This window comes from Neovison vison, chromosome 10, assembly GCF_020171115.1.
Source record: "Neovison vison isolate M4711 chromosome 10, ASM_NN_V1, whole genome shotgun sequence".
NCBI lineage: Eukaryota > Metazoa > Chordata > Mammalia > Carnivora > Mustelidae > Neogale > Neogale vison.
In genome coordinates this window covers 73,742,422-73,768,635 of record NC_058100.1, presented here as the reverse complement: position 1 = coordinate 73,768,635, position 26,214 = coordinate 73,742,422, and the positions used below count along the sequence as shown (strand labels likewise).

General features: G+C 49.1%; 1 protein-coding gene across 1 annotated transcript in view; it reads left to right on the top strand.

Annotated features, from left to right (window-relative positions):
* DSTYK (dual serine/threonine and tyrosine protein kinase) overlaps positions 1 to 15,827 on the top strand; it is a 49,035-nt gene extending 33,208 nt beyond the window's left edge. Inside the window, exons 4-13 of the mRNA XM_044267730.1 lie at positions 1,735 to 1,967; positions 2,367 to 2,450; positions 3,057 to 3,233; positions 4,069 to 4,198; positions 5,344 to 5,500; positions 5,944 to 6,076; positions 7,390 to 7,503; positions 8,820 to 8,934; positions 10,908 to 11,042; positions 11,403 to 15,827. Coding sequence (XP_044123665.1) covers positions 1,735 to 1,967; positions 2,367 to 2,450; positions 3,057 to 3,233; positions 4,069 to 4,198; positions 5,344 to 5,500; positions 5,944 to 6,076; positions 7,390 to 7,503; positions 8,820 to 8,934; positions 10,908 to 11,042; positions 11,403 to 11,590 — 1,466 coding nt within the window. The 3' untranslated portion in view covers positions 11,591 to 15,827. The remainder of the gene's footprint in view (positions 1 to 1,734; positions 1,968 to 2,366; positions 2,451 to 3,056; positions 3,234 to 4,068; positions 4,199 to 5,343; positions 5,501 to 5,943; positions 6,077 to 7,389; positions 7,504 to 8,819; positions 8,935 to 10,907; positions 11,043 to 11,402) is intronic.
* The last annotated feature ends 10,387 nt before the right edge of the window (positions 15,828 to 26,214 follow it).

The window sequence follows — 26,214 nt, the reverse complement described above, 5'->3', positions numbered from 1 at the left end:
AGTTGGGCAGACCGGGAAATGTTTGCCTGTTGGTCATGTGCCAGGGATACCATGTGTGGTGTCTGGGATGCAGTGGTCAGTTCAAGAGACACAGGGGAGCCGGGCACAAGTAGACCAGCCGTCCGGTTCTGTTAACCACCTGGCCGATTTGGGAAGCCACTTTCCAAGTTAGACAGGACTTACATGTCTGCTTCTTAACCTCGTTTGAAGCTCTTCCTGAGCTTCAAACTCAGGATCCCTGAGGCAATGATGATCTAGAAGAGAGCCACCACATAGCCACAGGAGCCCAATTTCTGGTCCTGGTTTATGTTTTAAAATAAAGGTAATGTGGGGCATCTGGGTGGTTCAGTCAGTTAGGTGTCTGACTTCAGCTCAGGTCGTGACCTTGGGGTCCTGGGATTGGGCTCCATGGCAAGCTCCCTGTTTGGCGGGGTGTCTCCTTGTCCCTCTTCCTCTGCCCCTCCTCCTGCTTGTATGCTCGGTCTCTCTGTCAAATAAATAAAACCTTAAAAAATAGCAAAATAGAGGTAATGCATGCATGCAGGCTATATTACATACATACTTCAGAAAATACTTTTTTTTTAAAGATAATACCTACATGCATAGTACTTCACTCAGAGATACAAAGATACTGTCCTCCAGCCGCCCAGGTCTCCTCCATATTTTCTTCTGCCCTTGCTTTTGCACTGAATTCATATCTTAGAGATCTTTCTATAAAGGTACATATGGATTTGTCTTCTTCTAATAGATGTGGCTGATTTTATTTAACTATAATCCTACTGATGAACATTTAGACTTATTCTTTTTTGTTTTTTGCTCTTACAGATTCCTCTGCATTATCATTTACATGCATATCTTTGAGGCTTGTCAAGGTATATTTCTAGAAAAACAATTCCTAGAAGCAGAATAGGTAGGTCAAAGGGTATGTAGATATTTTTGTTGGTTGGTTGGTTAGTTTAAAATTTTGATAGGTTAGAAAAAAATTTTTTTGATATATATAAGATTTCCTCCAAAGAGGCGGCACCAATTTTAATTCCCACAGTAGACATGAGAGTGCCTTTTTAGGAGTGGAGTTTTTGTGGGTAATTTGTCTTCAATTCTGTCCTCTGACTTGTAGAACAGATTTCTAATTCTGGGAGGTAGTAGCAGGCTGGCGACAACATTCCAGTTTTGCTTTTTATTCAGTAATTGATTAGCATCGAATCCCCAACTACTGGATTTTTCTGGGAGTTCTGCAGTGTGAAATGGTACAAAGATCCAAGGCAGTCTGCGAGCTTGGGTTTCAGACGCGAGCTGTTATCCTTCCTGTACTGTCCCCTTCCCTTCTCTCCTCTCTTCGAGGCTATTTCCTGACGTATAAAATGACCAGTAATACCCACCTGACAAAGTTTTCATAAGGATTAAATTCGATTGCGTATGTAAAATACTTATTATGGTGCCTTTCAAATAGTCTGCACTCAATAAATACTCCTCCTGTCCTATAAATGTGACAGAAAGTGACAGAATCAGGAGGCTCGTTCTAGATGCGGTTGCTCCTTCTCGGTAATGCCATCAGTAGTCATGAGTCCCATGGCCCCATGTCACACTGAGGGTCAGAGCTCGTCCGCCAGCCGTGTGTTTGAGAGCCTTGGTGGCTATCGTGGTGGCTCCTTGGCTTTGATGAGGAGAGGCCTTTCTTCTGAGTGCCCGCCCCTTTCCCTCACAGTCAGCTGGCTTCTGTGTCTGCCTCCATAGATGTCATCGTCCCAGAGAACGGAGAGGCAGTGGGCACCCGAGAAATCAAATGCTGCATCCGGCAGATCCAGGAGCTCATCATCTCCCGGCTCAATCAGGCGGTGGCCAACAAGCTCATCAGCTCGGTGGACTACCTGCGCGAGAGCTTCGTCGGGACCCTGGAACGCTGTCTGCAGAGCCTGGAGAAGTCCCAGGATGTCTCGGTTCACATCACCAGTAATTATCTCAAACAGGTACTCGAAGACTCGGTAGCCACCACATCACAGAGGGCACAGGAGACAGAGCCCGCCCGCAAGCCCAGCCTCGAGCTAGCCAAGAACGTTCCGGGCACCCTTTGGCCCATCCAGTTTGAATCTTACCCTGTTTTCCCGTCGCCTGACCCCTGCCCGTCGGAGGTGCTTGCGCACTGCAAAATCGTGGTTAAGGCATGAGTTGGTTGGTGAAGATGGAAGTAAAGGGGCCCAGAGAGTCGCACAATAGGTGATCGACCCGTGTGGCCTGCACGTTTATGGAAGGACATATTTGGGAACCTTGCAGTGGGACTCTGTGCTTTAAGTAAATAGTATTTATCACGTTTTTTTAATCAGCCACTGTGCTCAGGTGTACTTATTTCCTTCGTGGCTCTCTTTCAGATCTTAAATGCTGCCTATCACGTTGAAGTTACATTTCACTCCGGGTCTTCGGTCACAAGGATGCTGTGGGAGCAAATCAAACAGGTGGAGTCCACTGGAGGAGCGTTTCCCGCCCCCGCTGGCTCAGATGAACCTTAGTCCCTCCAATAGCGACTGATGTCTAGAAAGTTCTCCTGGGGTAGGGCATCCATTTTTCCGGGTTTGTGTGCCCAGGAGAGTTCTGGTTTATGCCTAACCTGAAATAACTAGGAACAGTGCCCCTTGAACACTTAAAGTGGTGCATTTAAATGAAATTTTATGCAGCCGTAAAGCTCTCCTTCATTCACTTCCTCATATTCCTTTCTCCCGGCCTAAATATTTTCTCAGAACCAGGCTTGGTTGCCACAGGCCGTTTTTGTGGTTTCTTTTCCGGAATTCAATGGTGCTCTTTCTCCATCCCGAGTTCAGAAAGGGAGTTCTCAGCACCCCGGGCGCTGCCTGGACATGTGGACTCGGTCTAGTGTTCTTTGATGCTTTCCCTTGCTCTGAGCCCTGACTCTCGTGTCAGTGGGACTGGAGAGGAGTCTTGGCCTTCACGGGGCTCCTTTCTTCATGGCCTGCTCCTATGCTGGTCATCCCCCAGGGCAGGGGCGTGGGTTCTTTCTGAGGCTGCAGTCTCCCTTGAGTCTTCTCACTGACCTCGTCCTGCAGATCATCCAGCGCCTCACATGGGTGAGCCCGCCTGCCATCACGCTGGAGTGGAAGAGGAAGGTGGCCCAGGAAGCCATCGAGAGCCTCAGTGCCTCCAAGCTGGCCAAGAGCATCTGCAGCCAGTTCCGGACCCGGCTCAATAGTTCTCACGAGGCTTTTGCAGCCTCCTTGCGGCAGGTGGGCGTGCGGGAAGAGGGAGAAGAACCTACTGTCAGGGAGTATTTTGCCCACTGCTGTCCATGGAATTTTTATAGAATCATCAGTGTATTTTTTTCCTAGCCATGAAACGGTAATACTGTGTCATGGAAAGTGTCATCAGTACATTTTTCATGTGGAGGTTTTTCTGACTCCAGGGAACGTGGAGGGAACTTGGTTCATTTCTCCTCATTTCACTGAGTGAGGAATGAAAATCAAGGGGTAGGAATTTTTTTTTTTAAAGACTTTATTTATTTATTTGACAGACAGAGATCACAAGTAGGCAGAGAGGTGGGCAGAGAGAGTGGGGGAGGCAGGCTCCCTGCTGAGCAGAAAGCCTGATGTGGGGCTCGATCCCAGGACCCTGGGATCATGACCTGAGCTGAAGGCAGAGGCTTTAACACACTGAGCCACCTAGGCGCCCCAGTTAGGAATTTTATGTAAGTTGCCTAGTATTTTAGGAATGAGTCAGAGAAAGGAGGACTTTGTAACTTTTATGCTGGTTCACAGTTATGTGACATCTGCTTGTCCCCTTGGAGTGGATGTGTGTGCTCTTGTGTACATGTGTATGTGTGTGCACATGTGTATGTTTGTATGCACGTGTGTATGTGGGGGGCGTTGTGGAGATGGGGGTACGCATCCAAGAGGAACAGGTATTACCTACTGAGAGCCCACTGTGTACCAGTCACATTCCGGACGTCTTGTCTGACTCTTACAGTTGCCCTTTAGGAGAAGCTGTTATTACCCCATACAGCAGGTGAGGAAACCAAGCTGGGGACTTGACAAGTCACATGACTTTTCTCTGCTTCCCTCCCAGCTAGAAGCTGGCCATTCAGGCCGGTTGGAAAAAACAGAAGATCTGTGGTTGAAGGTTCGGAAGGATCACGCCCCACGCCTGGCCCGCCTTTCTCTGGAAAGCCGTTCTTTACAGGACGTCTTGCTGCATCGTGAGTCCTTATTTTTTTCCCTTGTAGGAAAGTAAATGGGAAGAAGGTTCTAGTTTTGTGACATTCTCATGTTCTATCTCGGAGAATCCCAGTGTCTAAAGCTGCTTCCTTGCAAGGCTGCCTCAGCACCCTGTGATGTGTTTTTGAATTCCTGACGTCCGTTTGGTCCTGCTGTTCATATAGTTTAGACAACATGACTTAAGTTTATTTAAATAGGACCAGTTAGGAGCACCTGGGTGGCTCAGTGGGTTGGGCTTCTGCCTTCGGCTCAGGTCATGATCCCAGGGTTCTGGGATCGAGCCCTACATCGGGCTCTCTGCTCTGCAGGGAGCCTGCTTCCCCCTTTCTCTCTGCCTGCCTCACTGCCTACTTGTGATCTCTGTCTGTCAAATAAACAAAGTCTCTAAAAATCAGACCAATTAGGTTACTTTCTACTAGTTTCCAGTAGCATCAGAATTTCTCCCCCAGCATAATTACAACTTCTTACTCCTAGATCCATATCTAAGAATTTTTTTTTAAAGGTTTTATTTAGGGGCGCCTGGGTGGCTCAGTGGATTAAGCCTCTGCCTTCAGCTCAAGTCATGGTCTCAGGGTCCTGGGATCGAGCCCCACATGGGGCTCTCTGCTCAGCAGGGAGCCTGCTTCCCCCTACCTCTGCCCCGCTACCTGCCTCTGCCTCCTCATGATCTCTCTCTGTCAAATAAATAAATAAAATCTTAAAAAAAAAATAAAGGTTTTATTTATTTGAGAGAGAGAGTGAGTGAGCACGAGCAGGGCACAGGGGCCAAGGGAGAAGCAGACTCCCAGCTAAGCAGGGAGCCCGATGTAGGGCTAGATGCTAGGACCCCAAGATCGTGATCTGATCCAAAAGCAGATGCTTAACTGACTGAGCCACCCAGACTCCCTAAGAATCTTTTTTTAAAAATCAGGATATTTTATATTTTTTTTTCATAACCAGTCTTCCAGATTTTACTTTTAAGTAATCTGTATACCCAGTGTGGGGCTTGAACCCACAACCCTGAGCTCAAGAGTCACATGCTCCACTGACCCAGCAAGCCAGGTGCCCCACATGTCTAACAATCTTAGGGAGGTTGCCCAGCAAGCTCTCCTTCCTCCTGCCTTATCTCTGTCTCCTTACTTAATAGGTAAACCTAAACTGGGACAGGAGCTAGGCCGGGGCCAGTATGGTGTTGTGTACCTGTGTGACAACTGGGGAGGGCACTTCCCTTGTGCTCTCAAGTCGGTCGTCCCTCCGGATGAGAAGCACTGGAATGACCTGGCTTTGGAGTTTCACTACATGAGGTAGGTTCTCCTGTCACTTGTCTCTGTGGGAGAAGACCTAGGGAATAAGCCAGAAGCCCGGGACGAACTTTGTGCCGAGACTTACAGCACACTGTCTCTCTATTCCCGGGTCCCCAGACGTCATAGCCAGTGTCTCCGTGTCGGGCCCAGAAAAATGTGCTCTCTTGCAGGCCTTCATGGCCTCTGCCCTCTCCCCACCGTATCAGTTTCTCAGACTTGACCTTCCCTTTGACTTCTCAGTCCTTAAGTCCTGTTAGTGTTCAGATTCCTTAATTCTAATTCCTTGTTAGGGGGCCATTCTCTTGACCCTCCCTCTGCACTGAGGGCCATGGGCTCTGGCCCTGGACCACGTGTGGTCTCAAGGGGACTCCTGGCCACGGGACGGCATGCTGTGCGGGTCAGAGCTGGAGCGTGGCAGCCCTAGACTCTCTCATTCCCACCAGGTCTCTGCCGAAGCATGAGCGCTTGGTGGATCTGCACGGCTCGGTCATCGACTACAGCTACGGCGGGGGCTCCAGCATCGCCGTGCTGCTCATCATGGAGCGGCTGCACCGGGACCTCTACACTGGGCTGAAGGTGAGGCAGGGCGGGGAGTGGGGGCTGAGGCGGGGCGCGGGGCGGAACCACAGCCAGCAGCCAGATCCCCGGGGTCCTCCCTGGCCGGTCTTCCTTTCTTGTTTATCCAGACCTTCTAGCTTTCACAAGACTTTTTTGGAAATAATCAAGTTTTATTGCCCTTGTTTCCAAAAAACCTTAAAAGTTTCTCAGAATCGATTTTTTGGCCTAGTTTATATCCAGAATACTGCCAATGCACCGCTGTTTGCCTCTTGTGGTAGGGGTAAAATCTAGACGACTCAGAAGCGCAGAAAGGCATCTTATAACTTTGCTGTTCTTCCTCTTTTTTTGCTCTCGATGAATACAGCTAGTGTTTGTTGTTGAGTCAACAAATATTTATTCGTGACTACTTTGTGCGAGATCTTGTGCTATGCACCGTAAGGGCATATCAAGAAGTGTAATTGCCGGGGCACCTGGTTGGCTTAGTCAGGGGAGCATGTGACTCTTGGTCTCAGGGTCATGAGTTCAAGCCCCATGTTGGGCGTAGAAGGTGTAATTGTCAGAAGCTTTTAAGAGACTTAGAGTCAGTGAATATTTTGTGAAGATTTGGTGTTTGAGTGTGATAAATCCACCTTGATGGGTACAGTTTGGGCAGGTAGAAAGAAGAGGCTGAGCTTCTGGATGGGTGATGTAATGTTCTCTGGAATTCAAGAGGCCCTAAGTTGGAGGCATGGTAAAAGTGACTTTGATACTTGAATCTGTGAAGCCAAACCTGGGCTAAGCAGGCCTACAGTGCAGGAGAAGGCATTCTGCCCGAGAGGCCTAGAAATCCTTTTTTTAAAAATTTTTAATATTTTTATTTTTTAAAATTTTTAACTTTTTAAAAATAATCTGTACACCCAATATGGGGCTTGAACTCACAACCCTGAGATCAAGAGTCACATGTTCTGCCGACTGAGCCAGTCAGGCGTCCGGAGACCTAGAACTCCTTTGAGCCTCAAGGGCAGTCCCAGAATCTGTTCAAGCCTTGGAAATGAGCTTAGGCCTCCAGTTGTGGCCTGCGGGGTCATCCGGCCGCCTGCGTGCCGCCTCTGGGGGGGTGTTATCTGGCCTCACACCTTGTCCTTCCTTGCTTTCCCTCGGCTTCCTTGCCCTAACTGCTTTCCTCTTCTCTTCTTCCTGCCTGCTTCTCTGTCCTTGTCCTCAGTGTGCCCGGTGCAGGCTGCCTTGCAGTGGCCCGCAGAAGGAGCTCTCAGTGGGTTTAAGCATGCGGGATGGAGCTGGACGGAGGAGTTGTCTTGTTAGTGACGAGTGAGCTTTTTTGTCCCCCCAAGGCTGGGCTGACGCTGGAGACGCGTCTGCAGATAGCACTTGATGTGGTGGAAGGGGTCCGCTTCCTGCACAGCCAGGGACTTGTGCACCGTGATATCAAGCTCAAAAATGTCCTGGTAAGTAGAGCTGTTTCCCCGAGATAGTGCCCTGTCTCTGTGGCTTGAGTGGCCTTTGGGGGGGTCTGCCTCCATGTGAGCGGGATGGCGGGACACGCCTGCCAGGATCGCTGTGGAGTTGACCGTGGATGGGTTGATGGCATCCTGGACGCAAGGCTTGGGGTGTGCCAGGCCACCTCCTAGGCTGAGCTTCTCTTGCTTAAAAGTTCTTCCTCCCAATCCTGTTGGACACATGTGAGCGTACAGAACAGAGTGGTCCAAAGGAGACCTGCACATCATTCATACGGGCTCATGCTGTCTTTCTCTGGGTTCGTCTCTCTCTGTTCTTCACTCTCTCTCTCTCACACATACACGTACTTTTTTACTCAACTGTAGGAAGTAAGTTGCCGATAGCACGGGACTCCTCAATGCTTGAGCTTGTATCTCCTAGAAATTGACATCAGTACGGCACTGTTAGTTAATGAGCAGTTCATAATAGTATTTCCCAGTTGCTCAGATGCAGTGCGTTTGCTTGATTCCAGGCTCACTCCAGGGATCAGACGGGGCACTTTGTTGTCCTGTTTTCCTGTCCTCCTTTAATTTGGAATCGTCCTTTTGTGATGTTGCTGTGTTTGAGGATTCCAGGTCTAGTGGTTGTTTAGGGTTTGGTCGGAGGTGCTGGCTGAGGGCTGAGCTGGGTAAATGCACCATCAAGGGGAAGGTGGTCACGAGCCCACCAGGTCTGGTATCTCAGTTCGGAAGAGTCTTCTGACCTGTTCCTCTTGAAACCGTATTGGATATTGTTAAGGATATCCGGCAACACTTAATGATACCGAACGATGACAGCAGTGCGGGGAATGGGAGAGATTGCCCTAAAATCATGGGCTGAAACCGGAGAGGCCTACCAGTAGTCAACTGGGGCACAGCTTTATCCTCTTGGATCTTCAGGAAAGGAAACTGTAGGGAATTCACGCTACTCTCCTCAGCTGACCAGAGGACCTCGGCCTTCATCCTTTGTGACTTTCTGCCCTGGGGTCTGGAGGTCAGAGGAGAATCATCAGGAACTGAAATACTTTCTTCGGTGTCTTTCACTTACTCATTCTTCTAAGACTTACTGAGCTTCTGAGATGGGCGAGATACACACAGATGAAAAAGACAGCCCCTTCCATCAGGTTGCTGACAGTCTGGGGTGAAGACAGGAGTGGGAATGAATCTGGAGACAGGGCGCTTGGCTAAATGCTGCTTGGAGGTGGACACCTGCTTCTGAGCATGTGCGCGCAGCTGGTGCCGTGGACAGGGTCCAGTGCAGGCTGACTCTCGCCCTGCTTCATTGGCAGCTGGACAAGCAGAACCGTGCAAAGATCACTGACTTAGGATTCTGCAAACCAGAGGCCATGATGTCAGGCAGCATTGTGGGGACGCCGATCCATATGGCCCCTGAACTTTTCACAGGTGAGCTGCGGGCCAGGGAGTGGGCTTCATCTGGGCTCTGAACTATAACCCTGACAGCTACCCCCTGGGCTCAGTAGTACCCACAAGTACTCCAGGCAGGTCTGCTGCCGGCAAGGGAGAAGGAGGGGAGGGAGACCGGAGGCAGGGAGGGAGAGAAGGGAAGAGGTAGGGAAGAAGGAAAAACGCACACAGGAGGCACCAGGTCCCCTGGTGGCTGTTTCTCTGGCTCTTTGCGCCATAATTGCCATAGTCAGCCAATTGGTTGACCCTAAGGTACTGACAGAGTGACCGGTACGTCAGGAGTTGGCCCTGATCGTTGAGGAACTTGCAGATGACAGAGATGTATGTGGACAGGTAAGATTGTTAGGAAGCAGCAGAGGACAGCATGTGGGGAATCCTAGAACGCGTGCCCCCTGACGGGATGTTGGTTCTCAGACAAGCGACGAAGGAAGGTTGAAATGTATGATAGTTTTATGGTAGAAGTGAGATGTTGCCTAGAGCTTGAGTCAGGTCTGGAAGAATCAGTCTGTGGGAAGGGAACTTGTGGGAAGTATGTTCTTTGGGCTGGGCTGCACAAGTATGCTTTTTCATATTATTTTGTTCCATTTAACCCTCGCGGTGCTTCTGTGGCGATGGTGATGCATTTTGTGCCCATGTCATAGGTGATGTCGAGTCCGGATGGGTGAGCTCAGAAAGCCACCCCAAAACACCGAGCTAGAATTGATGGAGCTGGGATTGGAATCTAGGTTTTTCTGGCTCTAGAATCTCACCCTACGTCATGAAGGAGAGAACATTCTGGAGGCTGGGGAAAGGGAAATAGGAAAATTGCAGAACAGAAAGAAGCGTAACAGGAAGAGATCTGGATGGGGATTGACAGCAGACAAGGCTGGAGATGAAATGCTGGAGCTTGAATGTGCAGAGGGGTGAAGGCTCGGTGTGGGGCAGTGAGGATCTTGAGCTTGTGCGCAGGTGTGAGTGAAAATGTGACTGCAGAAGGCTAGCTTAGCAGGAGAAGGTGGAGGGGGTTCGAGGGGCCAGAGCGAAGGCAGGCAGAGCTGTGGGGCTGGTGTCCAGGAGGAGGCTGCTCAGGGCACGGAAACCAAACAAGCGTGCCCGGTGCCAGGGCTGCTCAGGGGCGCAGCGGAGCAGCAGGCAAGACTTGGGGATCAGCAGCAGAGAAGGAGTGGACGAGGCTGAGGGCTCAGGCGTGGGGGAGGGGAGATGGTTGTGGCGTTGCCGAGGCAGATGTGAAGGTCACGGCCGGCCCCTCATCAGCGTGGGTTCGAACCTGCGTTCTGCACTGCCTCTCTCGTTAGCCTCACGCCCGGGTCTGCCCCCCAGGCTTCCGGAGTTGGGCTTGTCAGGGTCAGGGTCAGGGTCAGCTGGACCCACAGCAGAGCCAAGCACATGCCTATCATTTTTCTTTCTCTAGATTTACTTCCCAAAGAAGTTCTGTTCGCACTGCTTTCGTTTTATTTTGGCTCCTTCATATTTCATTTCCCTGGATTGTTTCTCTGAGTCCTGTTGCTGACAGAAGACTCTAAAATACATTCTTCCTGTCACCTGCTGCCCTAAAACATAAAGGACTTCCTGCTGTCCATTGAATCCAGGCTTTTCTGTCTGACTTTTAAAGACCGTTAGATTCTGGTTTCAGTCTACCCACCCACATGGTTCCCAGCCTTCCTTCCCTAATCCGACCTTTTAGGTTGAATCTTCTTGGCTGTTCCATCAAAATCAAAGGCCTGTCCTCCTCCTTTGTCAGGCTCTAGCTTCGGCCCTCCTGGTATCTGCCTTCCCAGGACTGTGGTTTGGGGTATAAAAAGATCGGCGTCCCGCCTATCAGGGTTGTTAGGGGAAGCAGTGGATGTTAAAAGGTTTAGAAAAAAAGGTATGGAGACCTGTGCAGACCCCATGAGCGGAGATGCAGCCGCTCTCTGTCCCGGGCTCACGGCTGTTGCCCCTTCTCACTGTAGGGAAGTACGATAACTCTGTTGATGTCTACGCCTTTGGCATTCTCTTCTGGTATATCTGCTCGGGCTCTGTCAAGCTCCCTGAAGCATTTGAGAGGTGTGCCAGCAAAGACCATCTCTGGAACAATGTGCGGAGAGGTAAGCGCCACAAGCCCTACCTTGTTCTGACCACCACCAAGCCTCCCCGCCCACCGCCGACCACCACTGAGAGCAGTGGGACCACAGACCATCACGGGATCCAGGAGAGACACTGAAGTCAGGCCTTGGCTTTTAGGCAGTGTGGTACTGAACTGTTTCCAGAAGGCTTTTTTCTGGAATGTTCCCAGTTCTTCAGCTTCCTATGCCAGTGCATTCCAGTTTGTTGTCAGTGTTACTACTGGGTTCTGAAGCCAGAGCTCCTGAGCCCCGCCTGGGCGATCGGTCTGCGAGCTGGTTGGGCCTCATCGTGGCACGGGCCTTCTCACTGACCGTGGCCTTGTTCCATGTGCCTTTCCCCAGGGGCCCGACCAGAGCGTCTGCCCGTGTTTGACGAGGAGTGCTGGCAGCTGATGGAGGCCTGCTGGGACGGGGACCCCTCTCAGAGGCCTCTCTTGGGCATCGTCCAACCCATGCTCCAGGGTATCATGGACCGGCTGTGCAAGTCGAGTTCTGAGCGGCCGAGCAGGGGACTCGACGATTCGACTTGAAAGCCAAGAACTTTCTCCTCTACTCTCTGTTTCTTTCCTTCCCCTCACCTTTCGGCCATGGGAAGAATGTGACATTTATTCAGAGAGCTCCCGAGAGAACTGATGCTTGCTGGGCAGCTTGAGACCTTCCCAGGCAGAGAGGCCTCCCGGACCGTGAACAGCTGGCTGCGTGCTGGGGCACGTGCAGCAGCTCGCTGATGCCCCAAGCCATGCTCTCGGCGGAAGACTGTCCAGGACACGGAAACGCCGAAGGATACAACGTTCCAGCCTCAGAACTGAAAAGGAGGCAAATGTACCAACTGTCTGTTCCCCGTATGTTGCTAAGACAGGCAGGGCACTGCAGTGGCAATAGTATTCAAAGCTATAATTTCATAATTTTGGCTCCGGCTAGGAATAGTTTGGTTCTGTCCAGTCATCAGGACCCTTAGAAAATTTGAACTTCCTTCTGGGATTGTGAGAACATAGGAGCTAAACTGTAACTTCTGGCTCCCTGCAACCAGATCTCAGGTGGCCACAGCCAGAGGCCTCCACAAGGGAGCTAGAAACAGAGCTGTCTGTTCCTTACAGTGGCGGCGTGTTTACCTTTATAGGACTGAATAGCCCTGACTTTGGGGGTGGGTGTCACGGTCACATCACCAAGAGGCCACAGAAAAAAAAAATGTTGGGCACACATTTGTGTGTATGTATATATATATATATACACATATGTGTGTGTGATTAGATTTTGAGTTACTGCTAATCCCAGGACAGAATCTTCTTCCCTTTGATCTTTTTTCCTCCCTCTTTTTGGTCTCAAGATGGGGAAAACTCCAGTGAACTTGGTATCTGGGCATGATTGTCTGAGCAGAACTGACAGGTGGGGAGTAACTGGGGAGACCCGAGACGTGGGTGGTGATCTGGAGGCCGTGGGTTTCCCTGCAAGCCCATTGGAAGGATACCAGGAGAATCAAAAATTCCCATTTTTGTGTTTGAATCTAACACACTGATGTTTTTAAACTCTTCCATGAGCATTTTAACCGAGATTTCTTTTGCAAACCTGTCCCTTCTTTTTACTTTGACTATAACGTAAGAGGGGAAGCACCAGATGAAGAGAACTTTTTTGTAGCTGTGTGTGCCCCTTGCCCCCGTGTGCTCGCGTCTGGGACGGTTCCCCTCCCCTGCGGCTGGGAGCTGTGCTGGCTTCCAGGAAGCCAGATTTTCGGAGCGTGTGTTGGGAAGTGTGCCTAAGAAGAGAAATTCTGAAGGGGAGCAATTTATACGTTGATGCATCTCAGACCTTGACTTAAGGCCTCCCTCCACCGAGACGGTCCATTCGATTTAGAGCACCAGGTGGGTGAAGGAAGACAGCAGAGGGAGGTGAGGAACCTCCGTCCATCTGCTGATCTCCGGGCCCGGCGCTCTCTCCCCTGTGCCTGGCCCCCAAGGCTGTGAACCAGGTCCCTGAGTACGTGTATAAGGAAATGGCAAATTTGCTGCTAGAAGCCTGTCTGGTCGTTTCTGAGAGAATGGCCATCTCTTAAGCATTAACAGAGTGTAAATGGCATCTACCAGAAAGTTTTCCTGTAACTCTTCAAGTTCAGTTTTCACTCTTTGGCTCTGCTGGGCTCTGAGTATGATGCCCTTGAGCGTAGCAAGCTCCAAGCACTCGGGGTCGGTCAGAAACTCCGTATAGTGCTAAGAACCTTTTCACTTGCAACGGTGAAGTGCCGACCCACTGTCTTTGGGGTCTGTAGCTCGAGCCTTGTTCTGGTGGAATGTCCAGTAGACCTGTTAGAATTAACACCCATTTATAGCTTTACTTCTTCAAGTCACTCTGTTCTTGTCTGCATTAACTCGTTTGTCCTCCTGGGGACGATGATGGGGCTTCCAGGAAGCCAGATTGTCAAGTTTAAAAAGGAGAGGTGCGTAGCGTCTCCCTGCCGAAAGAGCAGTCTAAGTGTTTTGTATGACATTTCGGGAAAGGTCTTCTCTAGTTCCCTTTCCCAGAATCCTCCTTTACTCCAGCTCAAATCAGGAGTCTGTGCTTTCCTTGGGGAAGCCACATTCCTAACATTCTTCCAAAGTCTTAGTTCCTACTCCCCATTCACTGCAGGGGCTGGTGCTGGGGCAGGTGTGTGTGTGGGGGGGCTTCTTCTACCCAGCGTCCCTTTTCAGTTTGTCCCCTCCCTGCAGCTTAGTCTGCTCTCAGACACTGGTCTCCTAGCAGATTCCCACATTTTTTGCCTGAGTGAGGAGGGCGGACAGGAGGGACCAATGCTAAGTAAGACAGTAATTGTGTTAACAATTCAATACAAAAAAAGTATTTTGAGAAAAAATGCAAGATATTCCTGAAGATCTCCAGGCCAGCCAAAGTCCACATAGAGATATTAGGAGGTTGTTATTTGAACACTCAGCGGGCTGAGTGCGGGAATACAGACCTATAACACATGCATACTTTGCTTTTGTTTTATAACGTCAGCAGATTTGGGATTCTTTGTCCCTTGGCACCCATTATTGTTAAAGTGATGGAATGCCATGAAATGTACTGTACTGTATATTACTTGGGAAGACACTAGGTATTCAAAGGAGTCTGGGGGCACTTGGGCTGTAGCGGGCTCAAGAATACCAAAGTCCTCAAGATTTTAGCCCCCAGCCTTGGTTGCATGTGCTCCCAAGGGGTGAGGTGAGATGGGGGCTGGGGGCAGGGGAAGGGTGGGGCGGCTCACCCTCATCGTGTTCTGTTCTCATCGACTTCACTAGGGCGATTTACCCCAGCCCGAAAATGATCACCTGGCCTTTTTCAGCATGCTTGAAGTCCGGTCACTTACGTCGTTTCAGAACTGAGTGAGGGACCTTCTTGCAGAGCAATCAAGAGGTGGCAGAGCCCGGGGCCCCTGCGTGGCCGACACTGTGCCTGGCGAGCGAGGTCAGTCTGGCAGGAGTTGGGGAATGCTCGTTTGGCTGAGGTTTCCACAGGCATGACCTAGTTCCTTGATCCTCTGTAGACAGTGGCTCGTTGATTGAGCAAGCCTTCTCCTCTAGGAAGGAGGGCTGTGCTGGTTTTTCCCAGACCAAAGAGAATCACTTGTGACTCCAATTTCAAGGGGACAGAGCCTAGGAAGCAGCTTCTCCTAATTTTTAACACTAAAACTCAAGGGAACAGTGAAGGAAAAGACATATTACTGGCACGGATGGAAATAGGGGAACGGTAGAACCCGCCCCCAGCACCTGTCAGCTCTCCAGTGCATTCTGACGCATCTTTGTTGAGCTGCCAAAGTGGGGGTTGGAAGTTGTTTCCTAACGAGAGAAGGGGTTTGGGGTGGCAGGCTCCAAAGTGATAACTGCACTGAACGACACTTTATTTTTTTGGCTTATTATTTAGCACTGAAAAGCCAAGAGGGGTCGGTGATTATGGTAGCACTTGGAGGGCAGAGGTCCCCTGTGGCCTTGCTTTGGAGAGAAGGCATGCTTGGTTTTCCATCTGGCTAATCAGGGAATCCCCGAAGTCCGTACAGCTTCGGAGTGGGATAAAGGGCCCTCGAGTCCTTCGCCAAAAGAGTAGTTGCTTTCTTTGAGTTTTCAAAGTTTGACTTCTGGATTTGCTGGATCAAAGAACCCACTTTTTCTCTAAAAGAAAAAAAAGTGGATTTACCCTTCTAAATATGGGGGGAGCAGTTAGGGCTAGTGCTGTGTAAAACTGGGTGAGGAGGGGGTAACCTTCAGAAACTTGTACTGCAAACTCCTTTGGGGGTTGCGAGGAGCACTTCCGTTCTTAAAAGGGTTTTATTTTTAACTTCATCTGCTTTGTTAACATCCAGTCCAGTTGAGATGCCCGCGGAGACTATGTGAAGACCTGGCGTGGGGGGAGGCCACCCGACTCAGAGGGTTGGGAAGGAAATCGGTCTGGACAGCTTGTTGTCTTTATTCTTATGTAATATTTGTGTTTGTTTCAGAGGACTAATGTCTATTACAGTGTTAATAAAAGTGTAACATACTAAGTGTGTAGAATAAAAGTGCAATAACAAGAGGAAGTTACCTTGGCACAAACCTCAGTCCTTCACTCTCCCTTCCTGTGCTGTCTCTTGGCGTAATATGGCAAACAAGACCATATTGTGTTTTTTAAGAGACATGACTCTGGGTTAAATCTTCATGTAGTGTCGTTTTGGATGGTTGGGTTGGGTTTTATAGTGTCCTGTCTCCTTGTGGGGATACACAGATGCCACATGTGCTGTAGAATAAAGGTCACATTAACATTTGACATTTACCTGTCTTTGGCTTTGTTGCCCTTCCCTCCCTGGGTCAGAAGGACGCCCCCTTTCACCCCTTTCCACCAGGGACCTCTGCAGTCAGAGGCCTTTCTGCTGGCCTTGGAGGGTGCTGGGGCCTCTTACTCCCCGCACACTGTTCCGGGTCTCTGGGCCCCGCGCATTATGACTCTGAGAGCATGGGGTAGGAGGATGGGGGCGGGCAGTAGGGTGATAGCAGTGTCTTTTGAGAGCCTTTCTGGGATTCCCACCCTGTTCTCCAGCTTGTCTTCAGCGGGGACTTGCAGCACTGGGAGTTCCTGCACGAACCGAGCCGGGCTATACCCCCTGTGTCGCAGAGAGAATCTGGGGATGGAATCTATATACTGGCCCAGCTGCATTTTCTGTCTGGGCTCATCCGCTGTTTGGATCCACCCGCTCGGCCTTGCCTGGTGGGTGCCAGCAGGCCCCTCGCAGCAGAGGGCCACCACCCGTTGCCTCTCGTCTCCGTGGAAGGTCAGCAGGCAGCTCGCAGAGCTCTGCGGCAGACTGTGTGCGGTTACCGGATCCTGGGGTTACCAGGGTTTGTTTGGGGTTCCCTGATCTTGCTCCTGGGGCAGCCTCACTATTTTGCTACCCTTGCATGCTCTGATTGCAAGCGCCCATCCGGCCAGAAGGGGGCAGCACATCTCAGACCACTGGTGTGTTTGTGCCGGAATCTGGTTGGGGCGGGGGTGGAACCGCTGCTGTGGAACCCGAGAGAGAGATCACAAGCAGGCAGAGAGGCAGGCAGAGAGAGAGAGAGGAGGAAGCAGGCTCCCTGCTGAGCAGAGAGCCCGATGCGGGCCTCGATCCCAGGACCCTGAGATCATGACCTGAGCCGAAGGCAGCGGCTTAACCCACTGAGCCACCCAGGCGCCCTAGATAGACGTTTCTTGCAGATAAGCCTCTGCCCCGGGAGAAACTTTCCACAGGCTCTGGCTACCCTTTGCAGCTAAATGCAGCCCATCTTGGATGCACTTTCTCTGTTCTCCTCATGTAAAGTTCAGCCGGACAGTTCGCTTCATGTCCTCTCTTATGGGAACGACTTTGGAGAACACGGCTGGTGGCAACACCTTTTCAGCCTGGGCCGCTTTCCCACGAACACCTCCCCCAGCAGGCAATTGCTCAGGGTAACCGGGGTGGCCTTCCCGGGCGTGTGTTTGGGTGGGGCTCAGAGGGGAGAGGCCACCAAGAGTCTGAACATTACTAAATTCAACTTCAAAACCTCTGCCTTGGGGCACCTGGGTGGCTCAGTGGGTTAAGCCTCTGCCTTCGGCTCAGGTCATGATCTCAGGGTCCTAGGATCGAGTCCCATATCGGGCTCTCTGCTCAGCGGGGAGCCTGCTTCCCCCTCTCTCTCTGCCTGCCTCTCTGCCTGCTTGTGATCTCTCTCTGTCAAATAAATAAAATCTTAAAAAAAAAAAAAACACAACCTCTGCCTTTAGCAGGATCCCAAGGAAGCCCCACAATACTCACCGAGTAGCCCCCTTTCAGGGGCAGCTATCGTGGGGGGCTGCACTGGTTGAGCCTTGCAAGGCCCTCCTTGGACAGCCTGCTCCTCAGTCCATTCTAATGGTAGCATTTCAAGCCAGAGAAAAACACAATTTTATAAAAATGGCTACCCACCTGAGGGAAAGATCATGCAAAAGAAAAGGGGAAGATTTAAATGTAAAACAAAGCAAAACAAAACAAAACAAAACACTCTAAAGGAAGGAGTTTTTCGATACACCAGGCAGCATTCTAAATGCTTTATGTATATTAACTCACTTAATCCCCCCCACCACAACCCCATGTTAGGGATGAGGAAAGGCAGAGGGAGACAACCGGGGTCACACAACTGATAAAGCCAGAGCTGGGCTCTGAACCTACGAAGGGCAGCTCCAGGATTTCTGCTGCCACAGCGAGCTGTTACACCAGGCTACCTCTGCAGGAAAATGCATGTCAGTATGTTCATGGATCGTTTGGGGACAGGGAGAACTTTCTTGTGTGGTCAGGAACCCAAAAGCCATAAAGACAAAACTTAGAGAAATTACAAAGAATGTGGGGGCACCTGGTGCAGTCGGTTGAGTGTCTGACTCTTGGTTTCAGCTCCAGTCATGATCTCAGGGTTGTGAGATCGAGCCCCCATGCTGGGCTCTGTGCTCTGCATAAGACTTCCTCTGCCTCTGCCCCTCCCTCTGCTCTCCCTCTCTAAAATAAATAAATCTTAAAAAAGAAGAAATTAGAAAGAATGTATAGGCAGCCAAAGACACCAAAACCAAGAGTTAAGACAAATCGCGTATTTGGAGGGAGTAATTGCAATATATAACTGATAAAATGTTCATACTTCTAATTCCTGAAGAAATAAAGCAACAAGGAAAAAATCAAAAAGCAAATTGGCTAATACATTTTTGAAAAAGATGTGTGTTTTCATCAATAGGGAAATGCATATGAGAAACAGATATTTCCATCTCTCAAATTACTAAAAAATATTAAACTATTCATTACTTTGGGGAATGAGCACTTCCTCACTTTACTGGGGAAGCGGGTATGGCTGCAGAAGGGCAATTTGGCAGTGCCTATTATAAACATTTTAAATGCATATATCCTTTGATCTGCAAATGATTTCCATGCAGTCCTTACCTACTGGAATATTTTCACAGGTATGCAAAATTATGTAAGTATAAGGATATTTACCACATCATTATTTGTAATACTATAAAGTTGGAGGCAGTGTTCACGTCTGGCAGCAGATGAGGATTAAACTGTGCCCACCCAATGGAATACTATGCAGCCATTAAAAGGAAGGACACAGCTCTCTGTGTATTGACAAGGATGTTTATACAGGTCACAGAGGGAAGGAATACTTTATAGAATATATTTCATGTGCTATGGTGAGTGCTGTGAAGTGTGTAAACGTGGCAATTCACAGACCTGTACCCCTGGGGCTAAAAATACATTATATGTTTATAAAATTTAAATATATATATTTCCTATGATCCCTTTTTGGGGTAATATATCCCTTCCATTTCCTGTAATCCCCAATTCTCTAGAAATCTAGTCCATCTCTTTCTAGAAAGAGGTTTGTAAGGAGACACCTCAAACTGGTAACAGTAGATTTCCTGGGGAGAGAAATCCAACTTCAGTGTATTGCCTTTCTGTTATTCTTTTGTTAATCTGCTGTGAACATCTATTTTTCTTTCAATTTAAGAAAATGAATGGAATGGCTGATTCAAGAGAAAGGAAACAGGTACTGGAAAGCTCTTATGGGCCCACAGACTCAGTGGGTAGGAGCCACAGTAGATCTGCAAGCGGCTGCCAAGGGCTTCACTGTGGCTGTGAAGAGCCACCTTCACTCCCTCATGAAGCGACAGCCAGGGGGAGTTTTCTCACTTGGCCCAGCACAGGTCCCAGGCCCATGTCACAGCTATATCACTTCGAAGCTGGAAGGCTCTGTCCCCTCCAGATTCCACAGTGGGAGGCAGGCGTCCAGATCTGTCTGCCCATCAAAACTGCATTCAGTGGAGGAGAGGTCATTCCTGAGAGGTAATCAAAGAACCTTTAGAAAAGGGATCTACGTTCAGGACAGCCTCGGATGACATACATCCCCTACAGTTCACCTTTTGGACTGCTCAGCATCTGTCCCTTCCCTTCTGGCTCTCCTGGGAGGCAAAGTGGCGAAAATAGATGTATGGATTGGAGCCCGAGCATGGAGGGGTCACGGCTGGGGCTCTGGGAAGGACATTAAAGAGAAGACCCCCTTGGCTTCTCTTTCCTTTCTTCTGCCTTCCTTGTTGTCTCAGCAGGGGTCCCCAGGAGATCAAACCTAAAGATGTTTAAGCATCTAAGAATAGGCTAAACACCGGCCTTTCTGTGCATAGAATCCAGGAGTTGAAAAGGTAGAAAGATGAGTCAACTTCAGGCTCAGTGCAAAACCACAGGCTCTGAGATTAAGGAAAGCTGCCCCGTGTTCCAAGCTGGGAACGTGCAGAAGCAATGGTCAATCTGAGACCTCTTACTAAGCAGGATTTGCTTACAATTTCTAAAAACTATTAATTCCTATTTAATGCCTGCTAAAAATATATGCATAACATCCTTGCAAACTATGAACCGTGATAATTTTAAAACCATGTAAACTTCCCTAAGAACCTGTGGATCAGAACATTATCACAGTGTTGAAGCCCCTGTGTGCTCTTTTCCAGATGCCCTGGGTCTCTCTCCTGCCCCAAGGTGACCGCTGTGCTTGTCATTCTCTTGCTCAAAACACAAAAAGCTTTTCCAAATATACATGTGTTTTAAGCAATAAATAATTTGGGTCTGCTTGTTCTTGAGCTTGAAAATGGCATTATCGGGGCACCTGGGTGGCTCAGTCCGTTAAGGGTCTACCTTCGGCTCAGTTCATGATCCCGGGGTCCTGGGATCGAGTCCTGTATTGGGCTCCTTGCTCAGTGGGGAGCCTGCTTCTCCCGCTGCCTCTGTCCCTCCCCACCCTGCCCCATTCATGATCTTTCTCAAAATAAAATCTTTTAAAAAAATGGTGTTACCTGTATGTCATCTTCTAGAACTTTTTTCTTTTCCCTCATGATTCTGACTTTTATCCCAGCTAACTGGCTGTCAGTTTGTTCTCACTGTGAGAGAGACTATTCTAATGCGTGAATGGACTTCGATGTGGCCTCTTTCTCAGAGACGCAACTTCCGGTTGGCTTGTTTCTCTCACTGCACCTCTGTTTCCCAGCCCACTAATGCCTTCTCATTTTATTTATCATCTCGGTTTTCCTTTTAAGGGTGAGTACATAGTCCACTGTTTTCCCCCATCTTTTTTAAGTTTTTAATTTTTATTTATTTGAAAGAGAGAGAGAAAACACAAGCAGAGGGAGGGGCAGAAGCAGATTCCCCGCTGAGTGGGGAGCCCCATGACGAAGAGGGACTCGATCCCAGGACCCCGGGACCATGCCCTGAGCCGAAGGAAGACACTTAAGTGAATGAGCCACCCAGGCGCCCCTGTCCCATCTTCTTAAGCTGGAAGCTTTGGTCATGAATTTTCAACTTTCTTCCTTCCTCACACAAACACTGACGTTTCAGTAGAATTCCATTGAATTATAACTGTCGCTGCATCCCGTAAGTTTTACTCTGAAACATGTTTGTTATGGTTCGGTTTCGGTGTTTTCTATTTGCTGTTACTATTTCTTCTCTGCTCTGAGTTTTACGTGGGTATGTTTCTAAATTCCCAAGTGCGAGGAAGAGTTTTTTTGTGTTTTTGTTAATGATTTATAAACAACGACATTGTGGGCAGAGAACGTGGTCTGTAGGATGACAGTTTTTAAAAATTTGTTGGGACTTGCTCTGCGGGCTTACTTGTGGTTAATTTTTATGAGTGCTTTATAAAGTGTTCTTGAAAGGAATGAGTATATTCATTACTTTTTTATGATTCATCGATGCAAGCCCATGGCCCTCTATTGAGACTGGAAATGGCAGGACCACAAATGCTCTTCTGTTTTGCCTGGTGTCTGGCACACAGCCCGGCCCACACGGGATGCTCTCTTGGCCCCTCCGCACCCCCTTTCCCCTCTCCGCTCAGCTCCCCGGCCTCTGTGGACCCCACCTTTTGCTCTGCACTTCCAGTGAAGTTCTGCTGCACTCACGGGGGTTTGGGAGGATGGCAGGAGAAAAGCTGGGCAGTTTTCATCCTAGCTCCCTTCAGCAGTGGCTGCCTTCCCCCTGAAGATCATAGCTCCTGTCTCATGGCTCTCCTGCAACTGCAGGCTTCAGGTTTATAGGAATTTCTAGCCCCAGCATGGGGCTAGATCAAGAGCCCCCCCCCACACGCCCTTCCCACGCACGGCCCCTGCCTTTACCCATCAGGCCCCACAGTGTCCCAGCGCTGGGAGTCCTAGCTGATCTGCTGGTTCCCTCTCACCTTGCTTCCATGGTTTCCAGAGTCCCTTCCCTCAACGTCCCTCGGCTCCCTGTTTCCAGTACGCCCTCCCTTCCCTGCAGTGGACACCGTAGCAGGATGAATGTGTGTTGAACAAAATACGTGGCAACATTGTGCAGAGAGTCGCCCAGAGCTCAAGGGGGCACCTGGTGTTTGGGGAGCGGAGAGTTTGGTGAGGCCAAAGGGTGGTGGGCCAGGCGGCACTGGAGCCAAGGCAGACTGGAAAGACTGGCAGGGGCCCAGGGGTGAGGGAACCTGCAGGCCATGTGTCACACTCCCAGGGCTCAGACTCCTGAAACACGGACTCCGAGACAGAGACGCTTGCATAAGAAGTAACAGGGTGCCCTCCCGGCCTCTTTGGCTCAGCAGCTGGGAGAAGTGAAGGAAGCAGGGGTTGCCCAGCAGCATCTGACCAGCATAGGAAGTAGCCAAGCAATCTCCCGTGTAGACCTGCAGGCCACAATTCACACCTGACCCAGCTCCAGGCTGCAGAGAGGAAATCCAAGGTCGTGGCTCCTTTTATCAAGAGAGGGCACAGCCTTTGTCTTTGGCCCCAGCGGTGGAAGCAGAGGTGGATCTTGGAGCCTGCATTCTTTGGCCCCAGACTTACACCTTCTCCCCCTCCGGCTTCTAGTAGCCTCACCAGCTGTGGATGCACTTCATCATGTGGCCTCTTGAAGGCCTAGTAAGGTAGAATGAGAAACCGCCGTACGTATCCTGACTGTTATGTTTTCTCTGCTGAGACATGGGATCCCTGGGCAGCCGATCAGCAGGCTTTCAGAGGCAGACGTGGACTTGGGAAGACCGCTGAAAGCATCCCAGTTAGGGGCATCGGGATGGCGTGGTCGGCTACGCGTCCAGCTCTTGGTTTCGGCTCGGGTTGTGATCTCATGGACTGTGGGAGAGGCCCCACATCAGGCTCTGCTCAGCATGCAGTCAGCTTGAAAGATTCTCTCCCTCTGCTCTGTCCCCTGCCCGCTTGCACTCTGTCTCCAATAAATAAATAAATAAATAATCCCCCCCCCCAAAAGCATCCCATCTAGGCTCCTCTTTTATAGCAGAGAATATGAGACCCCAAGCACAAAGGATGTCACACAGCTAGCTGGCGGGTATGACCACACTAACACCCATGTCTCCTGATCCCCAGGCTGGTTTTCCTTTCTTAATTATAGCTCCCACTGGCCCTCTGAGTTAAAAAGCATGCTGGCCGATGGGGTTCTTCATCTCTCTTGCAGCCATGGAGTCTGATATCTCATGTATGGCCTCCCCATCCCATTCCAGGCACTCAAGAGGAGTCTGTGGCCCTGAGACACGAGAACAGCTTAGGAAGCTATAGGAAGGAGGGCTTACTGAACCGGTACCCACAGTGAGGGACAAAGGCCAAGGTAGATGAGCAGAGAGGCAGCCTGAGGGTTACAAGTGGTAGAGGTCACCAGCTGGGGAGGGGTAACTTCTCCATCCCCAGGCCCAGAGGAGGAGGATCTCTGGCTGGACAGCCCCACGGGCTGGATCCCAAAGACCCACCACAGCAGCATCACCCAGAGCAGAGAAGGAGGGCTCTGGGTAGCTTGGGAAGTTTTCCACTTGTCTTTGGTGGGTCTGTTGAGCTGGAGGAGGTAAGAGATTAAATTTTAGAAAGTAAGGCCTGGCCCATGGAGGTGGAAAATTTAAAGATTTAAAAAATTTTTCTGACAGAGAGAGAGCAAGCACAAGCAAGAAGAGTGGCAGGCAGAGGGAAAAGCAGGCTCCACACTAAGCAGAGAGCCTGATGCAGGACTCGATCCCAGGACCCTGGGATCATGACCTGAGCCAAAGGCAGCCGCTTAACCAACTGAGCCACCCAGGTGGCCCACTATTGAGCTCTTGAGACTCCTGTTTCTGGAATAGATTAGCATTTGAATTGGTGAACTGAGTGAACCAAACAGCACTCCCCAGTGTGGGTATTATCTAATCCACTGAGGGCAGAGGAAGGATGAATTCACTTTCTCAGTTTGGCCTGGGACGTCCATTTCTCCTGCCCTTGGAACTGGAACTCCTGGTTCTCAGACCTTTAGCTTTGGACCAGGACTTACACTACGCGTCCCACTGGTTCCAGGCCTTTGGACTCAGACTGAATTATACCATCAGTTTTCCTGGTTCTCCAGCTTCCAGAAGGCATATCATGGGACTTCTTGGCCTTCATAATCATGTGATCCAATTACTAGAATAAATCTCTCATATGTATTACACATACACACACACACACTCCATTTCTCTGGAGAACCCTGACTAATATAACAGTACTTAGAAAAAAATTCATAGCATTAAATGCATATATTATTTTTATTTATTTATTGAGAGAGAGAGAGGGAGAAAGGGAAGAAGGGAGAGAGAGAGAATCTCAAGCAGACTCTAAGCCCAGTGCAGACCCCGATGTGGGGCTTGATCCCACGACCCAGAGATCATGACCTGAGCCAAAATCAAGAGTCAGACACCTCCCAGACACCCCGAGTGCATATATTGGAAAAGAAAAAAGGTCTAAAACCAATAATCTAAGCTTCCATCTTAAAAAACAAACAAACAAACAAAACCCCCCCCAAAACAGAAAACTCGAAAAGGAAGAGTAGATCTGACATTGCGCCCTGAAATAAAGTTCTCAGACACCAATCTGAGCGGCTCTGCAAGGAAGAGCAGTGGCAGCTGAGTCCTGCACATAGCTTTGGTCTCATTTCTTACCAGAAAAGCAAGGACGATGCCTCCAAGCGTGGGAAAGGAGTACAAAGGGATGGCAAATATCTTGAAGCAGGCTTGCATTGTCCCCTACACAGGCACACAGGGAGTCAGTCATGGGATAAGGGAGGAGTGGGATGTTTGGGCTGGCAATTGCCAGGTGAAGAAAGGGGAGACTGAGGCTTACATTCTTTCATAGCTCCTAACTTACTCCCTGACCCTACGGATCGTGGTATCCTGCTCCTACCGGGCCATTGCGTTCAACAGCCCGGAAACAAGAATGCTGCTGACATTTAAGCTGCTTCTACAATCACTCCTTAGGGTTTATAATGTATTTTCTAAGGTTAACTCCACAAGATCAAATCCAAAGTAAGCAGAAGAAAAGAATAATAATTCATAGTATATCACAAGGCAATTACATTGAAAACAGGAAATCAACAAAAGCAAAAGCCGGTTCTTTGAAAAGATCACTAAAGTTGATAAGCCTTCAGCTAAGCTAACTAAGAAGAGAGAAACGGCAGAGGCAGAGGGAGACGCAGACTCCCCGCCTAGCAGGCAGTTTGTAGTTCCAGTCCCGGACCCTGGGATCATGACCTCAGCCAAAGGCAGAAGCTCAAACGACTGTGCTACCCAGGTGCTCCCAGTATCATTCTTAATAATGAGCAACTAGAAGCTTTCTATTAAGATCAGGAGCAAGGCAAGGATGTCCTGTCACCACTCCTTTTCAACACTGCACTAGAAGTCCTAACTAATGCAGAAACGGAAGATAGGAAATAAAAAGCATACTTACTGGGAAGGAAGAAATAAAGCTGTCTTTGTTTGCAGATGACCTGTCAACATACGGAATCTGAAAGAATTGCCCAAAGCTGCCTGGAACTAATGAGTGATTATAGCAATGTTGCAGGAAACAAGGTGAATATCAAAAGTCAATTGCCTTCGCAGAACTGTACCCCTGGGGCAAATAATATATTATATGTTAATTAAAATAAGTAATTAAAAAAAGTAAAAAAAATCAATTGCTTTCCTATACAGTAGCAAGAAACAAGTAGAATTTGAAATAAAAAAAAAAAAACACAACACAATTTACATTAGCATCTTCCAAATGAAATACTTTGATATCGATCTAACAAAATATGTATAAGATCTATGTAAAGAATACAACAAAACTCCGATGAAAGAAATAAAGGGAGAACTAAGTAAATGGAGAGGTATTCCATACCGATGGATCAGAAGACACAGTAATGTCATGATCAGCTCTTCCCAATTTGATTTATAGTTTCAGTGCAATCCCAATCAAAATCCCAGTAAATTATTTTGTGGATAGCAACAAACTGATTCTAATGTTTATATGGAGAGGCAGAAGACCCAGAATAGCCAACAAAATATTGAAGGGAAAGAACAAAGTCAGAGGATTGACACTATGTGACTTATTACAAAGCCACACTAATCAAGGTGGTATGGTATCAATGAAAGAATAACTAGACCCACACAAACACAGTCAACTGATCTTTGACAAAGGAGCACAGGCAATACAGTGGGAAAAGATGGTCTTTTCAACAAATGGTATTACAGTAACCGGACATCAACTTGTAAAAAAACTGAATCTAGGGGCACCTGGTTGGCTCAGTCATTAAGTGTCTGCCTTTGGCTCAAGTCATGATCTTAGGATCCTGGGATTGAGCCCCACATCGGGCTCTCTGCTCCGTGGGAAGCCTGCTTCTCCCTCTTCCACGCCT